The following is a 6,895-nucleotide window of genomic DNA, read 5'->3' as shown; positions in this document are numbered from 1 at the left end:
GATAAATGTTACCAATGCCTTAGTATTGTTTCAGAGCAGCTTGTGTGTTGGCGTTGGTTCCCCCGGTGGTGGTTGGACGTGGATGAATTAGAGTGTCGTTGCCGGAGGAAGAAGAATTGACGAAGCTTTGATCACTGCGCAGATTAATCACAAATGAAGCACTAATCTCAGTAATTCCAGAAGGAGCAGCGTTGTTGAAGAGCTTCTGCTCATTCCTTTATATAGGGATGCTCGACGCTTTAATCAAGATCCGAAATCTGCTCTTTAATTTCTATCCTTCACCGAAGCTTGATGAAGAATTCAAAGGAAATTTTATCCTTTGAAAAGTGAACGTTGATAAAAGTTTTATCAGTAACGTGGCTTTAAGAATAAAAGCAAAAAAACCGTGCAGCAAATATTATAATGTTTTATTATAATATTTGAAAAGCAAAAACGTTGATAAAAGTTTAACGTTTTAAAAAAAAACTATATCTTTTAAAAGGAATAAAAGCAATGAAATATTGTAATGTGTTATTATAACAATAAAAAACTGTATTTTATTTTTGAAAAGAATAAAAGATTTTTGTAAGGAGTAATTTTGCAAAAAGACCCCTGCAAAATCATGTTAGTCCAAAAGTTAATCCTAGCACAATTTATTTGGACTACGATAAAATTCAAAGTTAATTAGATCCTGTCTCCCAGAACAGGATCTAACCAGGTCTCAGTTTAGATCACCCAAATGGGTCTAGACTGGACCGCGCCTAAAGTCCAAAATTGGACTCGTCCTCACTGGTTCGCTCCTCCAGTGACTTACCTCACTTACCTCGTGCAGCTCTACTTGACTTCTTAACCCACTAGGACTTCCTGCCAAGGCTCAACCACCTTGGTCTTTCTGCCAAGTCTCTACCAACTTGGTCTTCGGCCAGTTGTCAGGTTCCGCGGACCCAACTGGACTTCCTGCCAGGGCTCAACCACCCTGGACTTCAGCCTGGTGTCTGGTTCTAAGTCTTTCGACCCTGCACACTTAGTAAAGAGATTAAAAACAACAACCTAACTTTAACTTATTTGTCATTCATCAAAACTTAAGTTTGACCGTTAGTGCAAATTGCACCAACAAGGAAATAATTTTAATAAAATAATAAAAAAATTTAAAATTTTTTAAAATATTTTAAATGATATTTTTTAACCTAGAATTGAATGGTTAGGTATTACACTCGAATATAGATATCTCCGTGATTATATCATAATTAAAAGTTGTATAAAAATACAATTATGTTAATTTAAAATGCATGATCTTAATTTTTGCTCTATATATTTTAAAAATTTATAGTAAGCTTTAAAAATTTTTATTTATTTTAAAAAAATTATATTTTTTTGATTTTTTTTTTTTTTAAAATTTATAATTGGTATAGTAATTTTTACTAAAATTATTATATGAGTATGTTTAGATGCTTATGTTAAACCTATTGATTTATTTTTTTTTAGTGTCCTTAATTATTTGAGTGTATTTATAGTAAGACATTTTGAACGAGTCGTTCTTTAGTCAGCCTTTTATGATTTAATTCAAAACAAAAACTTGTTTAGCTCAATTTGAAATCGAACTAAAGTTTTTAATTTGATCACGATTTAGTTAGATTTCAAATAATAACAATATTATAAAAACCAAATACACACGTAGGTTTAATTCAGTTTTAACCGTTTATATTAGTTCATATCAAAACTAAATTGAAAATCAATAATTTTATCTAGTATAGACTAAATCAATAAATTAATATTGTTAATTCGAATTAATTTAATTTGATTTGTTTTATTAATTGAGCAAAAATTCAAATGATCTTAAATTAAGTAAATAATCTAAAGGATGCCCTTTTTCAAAATAAATAAAAAAGGCATTTCACTTTCGATAATACCTTTACTTTCAATAATAATATTATTGTAGCAACTATTATTAGTTTCTACATTGTTTAGTATTGTCATAACTATTCAATTACTTTTAAAATTGTATAACAACTACTTAGTAACTTTTTACATCTGTTTTAAAGTTATTTTTAACTAATTTAAAGTAATTTTGATAAAGTTTAAATATTTTTGACCAAGTTAATAAATAGTATTTTGATATAATAGTATTTAGGATTTAAGATTTTAAAATTAGAGTTTAAAATTTAAAGTTAATTTATAGTTTACTTATAACTGTGTAATAGTTATTTAATTTAGTAACTTTTAAAATTGTGTAGCAGCTACTTTATAGAATTTGCAAGTATTTTTGATCAATTTATATTGATTTTAATGAATTTTGAATTTTTTAAACTAAGTTGGTAAAAACTATTTTAATATAATAATATCTAAGATTTAATATTTTAGGATTTAAAGTTTAACTATAACTGTATAGCAGCTACCTAGTAGCTTATACAGTTGTTTTAAAGTGATTTACCAATTTATAATGATTTTAATAAAGTTTAATTTTTTTTGACTAAGTTGGTAAAAAATATTTTAATATAATATTCGAGATTTTAGGATTTAGAATTTAGTCATAATTGTGTAGCAGTTACTTAATAACTTCCATAACTATTTTTTAAAATGATTTTGATGAATTTATAGTGATTTTAATGAAGTTTGAATTTTTTTTACCAAGTTGATAAAGAGTATTTTAATATAATAGTATTCAGAATTTAAGATTTAGACTTTAAGATTTCAGATTTAGGATTTAGCTATAATTGTGTAGTAGTTATCTAGTAGCTTGCAGAATGGTTTTAAAGTGATTTTGACCAATTTATAATGATTTTAATGAAGTTTTAAATTTGTTGACCAAGTTGGTAAAAAATATTTTGATATAATAATATTCAGAGTTTATGATTTAGAATTTAGATATAATTGTGTAACAGTTACATAATAGTTTCTATAACTGTTTTAAAATAATTTTGATTAATTTATAATAATTTTAATGAAGTTTAAAAATTTTTGACTAAGTTTGTAAAGAATATTTTGATATAATAATATTCAAGGTTTAAAATTTAGGGTTTAAGATTTTAAAATTTAGCTATAACTGTATAATAGCCACCTAGTAATTTCTACAACTCTGTATCAATTACTTAGTAGCTTTTACAACTATTTTAAAATGATTTTGATCAACTTAAAATGATTTTAATGAAGTTTAAAAATTTTTGACCAAGTTAATAAAAAATATTTTAATATAATAGTATTTTATATATAATTAATTTTTCACATTGTAATAGCTACTTAGTAGTTGCTACAATTTGGATTAGGCTAAACTATTCATCCACCTAAGCAGTCCAAACCAAACGCGAAATCATTAGTTCACATGCCGGGTTAGATCATTCATAGTGCAAGCTTAGGCCATGTCATGAGTTCAAACACTAACAACTTAGGATCGTGATCTATCATCATCTTTTTATAAAAAAGGGGAGCCCTAGTGCACGAAGCTCCCGCCATGCGGGGTCCGGGGGAAGGATCCATTGTACACAGCCTTACCTTGCCTTTGGCAAGAGGCTGTTTCCAGGATTTGAACCCGTGACCTCTAGATCACATGGCAGCAACCTTACCGTTGCACCAAGACTCTCCTTCTATCATCATCTTTTTATATAAGAGAAAAAAAGAGAAAAAGGAATTAAATATTTTCTTTCTTTTTCTCTATTTCTTTAATTACCCAATCGGAGAACAAGTAGCACAACAATCACTCCACAAATTAGGTTAAGAGATTCATTGTTCCAAGCGCTCAACCAGTAGCGAGAGGTCCAGTGGTTCTGAGACTTGCATGAACTTTCGGAGACAGTCCTTTTGGCGATATATCTTTTGTTCCACCAATTAATGGAGAGACTCGATAGGGGAAACTTGATTGATGTCGACAACATTAAAATAATGTCTATCTTAAATCTGAAACATTATCTTCTCTTAAATTATTGCTTAGTTTTCCACACTCATTCTCACTATTCCTCACTGTAGCATGAGTTCCTCATCACACAACGCAAAAAAGAAAGGAAATAATAAAAAAGATTGCAATCGGATCAACATAGACTCCACGTGGTATGTTAACAATCAAAAGTAAATTTTTCTCATTGAATCCTATGATACGTGTTATTCTTCGTAAGATCGACTATAACATCTTACGAAAAGAAAGCAAGGAAAATCTTTGTTGAGAGGGATTTCCATTCTCACACGGGAATATATAGAAATCATGGATAGTTTTTATTTTTTAGGATGGATTAAAATAAAAAATATCATTTTTTTTCTTTTATGGAACAAATCCCTGCAACTGGTATTAGCATAATTAAGTATTCTTCGATCTCCTGTTGGCATAAATGGCTACAAATAGGGAATCGAGTCTTTCGAACTCGTAGCAGCAGAGTGTTTATGTATAAACTAATAAGCCCACCAGAGCCAGAACAGTAGAAACGTCAAACTCCCATCTTTTCTCTTCTTCTTCTTCTCTTTATCCGCCGCTGATTACTGTAACTTCTTCACGTAATGAAGAGTAGTCCATCGGCAACGACGAGTTAGCAATGTCGGAGGCGATGTGCGTCGGCGAGCCGGCGAAAAGCAGCCGGCTGGGGCAGACGCTGCCGGTGGCGTGCTCGAGCTTCACGTGCAGTGCAGTGCAGCTCTGGAATGTCGATCGGTGATTAAGGGTAATTAATGGCGATCGAGTGCACATTTGCACCTGGGAATTGATTTTTACTGCTCCCACCAAAACCACCACCAGCAGGAGCAGCACCGTCGATCGTAGCTTTTTACCCCGTCACATCACCTTTCAGAGCTTTTGTCTCCATTGACACAAAAGCCCTAGCAGCTGTGCGGCAGTGCGCTGCAGAGGCCATATCCTCACGCACAAATGGGCTCTCAGTTTCTCTCTCTCTTCCCCATTGGCGACGGATGCAAAAGGTCAGGTCAGGTCAGGTCCCAGGAGGTGAATCATGGATCCCATCCGTTCGTCCAGCTTTTGAACTCGAACTGCGACTTCAAGTAGCCCAAGGCCGCAAGCAAAATTTCCACAATCTCCTGAACATGCCTGTCTACAGAAGAACGTACCCTATCGGAATCTTTTCTCTCACAACCAGACATAGCCCACTGGAAGCAACCCAGCTCCCCAGGCCACGTACAGTGAGATAATTAAGTTGGTGCCTCACCAATTCTCTCGTCTTCTCCCCTTTTAGCCACCGGCGGATCGTGCAGCTAGCTCGATCGATCGCCAGCGGGAAGCATGGGGATTGGTCTTGAGCTTTAGTAAGGTTTTGTGTGGAATTGGCGAGGTTGTAGGTGGATCTGATGGTAGATGTTCGTTTTGCAGGGTAATTAGTTGAGGTTTAATTTTGCGAGATCTGGTGTGGCGACGTTAATGGAGTTCCTGCCGAACCCGGAGAGCCCTCGGTCGAACAACAGCGGGGGGAGCAGCCCGACCTGTAGCCCCAAGAACTTGGTGGCGGTGGCGTCGTTGTCGTCGGTTCCGGCGGGGGTTGCTTCCTCTTCTTCGTCTTCTTCTTCTTCTTCCTCCTCCTCGGCGGCGGCGCCTTCGCTGAGCCGGTACGAGTCGCAGAAGCGGCGCGACTGGAACACGTTCGGGCAGTACCTGCGGAACCACCGACCGCCGCTGTCGCTGTCGCAGTGCAGCAGCGCGCACGTGCTGGAGTTCCTGCGGTACCTGGACCAGTTCGGGAAGACCAAGATCCACTCGCACGTGTGCCCCTTCTTCGGCCACCCCAACCCGCCGGCGCCCTGCCCCTGCCCGCTCCGCCAGGCCTGGGGCAGCCTCGACGCCCTCATCGGCCGCCTCCGCGCCGCCTACGAGGAGAACGGCGGCCGCCCGGAGACCAACCCCTTCGGCGCCCGCGCCGTCCGCCTCTTCCTCCGCGAGGTCCGCGACGTCCAGTCCAAGGCCAGAGGCATCAGCTACGAGAAGAAGAAACGCAAGAAGCCGCCGCCGCTTCCTCACCACCAGCACCAAGATCCTCCCCTTCCTCCACCGCCCGGCGCCGCCGCCTGATCCATCATATATCGCTTCCTCCCCCTCTCCTCCCCTCCCCCCAGATATGCTCTAGATTTATCGCTTGTGTGTGCCTATTTAATCATCCTCATTTTCTCTTCCTAGCTACTGATATATCCCTCGATTGAACATATTTCTTGAACAACTATTTGCTGCAATATATATTTATATATTATTCATCATCTAATCTTTCTAGTACCCAAATGCATGTAATCATCATAGAGGCAAACCCAGACGCCATTAATGGCTCTCAAGCCCTCTCTGGTCATTCAAAGGACGAGAGCCATGACATGATCGGTACTAATTAAGAACGATGAACGAGGCCTAGTTCACTATTGTCATTTTGACTGTCTGAGCTAGCTAGAGTTTACTCGCCTGCTGCCGCTGCTTCTGCTTCTGCTGTTTCCTCGTGGGATTGATTTTCTTTCACTGCATCACCTTCCTTCAATCACTGAGCAGAGCTACTTTCGCTTTCTTTTCTTCTTAAGGCATCAAAAGCTAAATAGATAGGCGTGTTGACGATGACCTCACAGTAAGTATCATGTCAGTAGGCATGATCACTCGTGTCTCTCTCTCCTCCCTCTCTCTCTTCTCCATCGTCTATGTATGCCTTTTTTGTAACTGGGAGTCAGCGCTGCAAATCTGCAGCCACTTTTTTTGAGTTCCTTTGCCACTCTCAATGCCATTTTCCCTCAGCCTTAGTGACCTTAATCGTATATGGGATTCTTGATTCTTGATTCTTGTTCCATTTCCGAGGTCCCTTTATGATCTGACATGAGCAATCTTTATGCTTGCTTTGGGCCAAAAACTTAGTTTTTGCTCCCTTAGAGCATCTGTAACGCAGCTGGCGTTATAACGCAGCTGGCGTTACCCCTCTCTCCTCTTTCACGTGCGTTAATATCTCTGAACGCGTTAACATCA

The 6,895-nt window shown here is 37.5% G+C and overlaps 1 protein-coding gene across 1 annotated transcript; it reads left to right on the top strand.

Moving 5' to 3' along the window:
- The first annotated feature begins 5,113 nt into the window (after window positions 1-5,113).
- On the top strand, window positions 5,114-6,153 carry LOC141846252 (protein LIGHT-DEPENDENT SHORT HYPOCOTYLS 4-like). The gene has a single exon (XM_074734262.1). It carries the CDS (start codon window positions 5,330-5,332, stop codon window positions 5,972-5,974), a length of 645 nt encoding a protein of 214 aa, XP_074590363.1. The 5' UTR covers window positions 5,114-5,329; the 3' UTR covers window positions 5,975-6,153.
- The last annotated feature ends 742 nt before the right edge of the window (window positions 6,154-6,895 follow it).

Source organism: Curcuma longa, chromosome 15 (genome assembly GCF_044706935.1).
Source record: "Curcuma longa cultivar G26 ecotype Majalengka, Jawa Barat chromosome 15, ITB_CL_G26_1.1, whole genome shotgun sequence".
In the NCBI taxonomy this organism is placed as follows: Eukaryota; Viridiplantae; Streptophyta; class Magnoliopsida; order Zingiberales; family Zingiberaceae; genus Curcuma; species Curcuma longa.
Note: the sequence above shows the minus strand (reverse complement) of the source record. Positions and strands in the feature narration are given on the sequence as shown.

Bases quoted from the DNA above. Each gene is read 5' to 3' on its own strand.
- LOC141846252 (XM_074734262.1), top strand. From the start codon at position 5,330: ATGGAGTTCCTGCCGAACCCGGAGAGCCCTCGGTCGAACAACAGCGGG.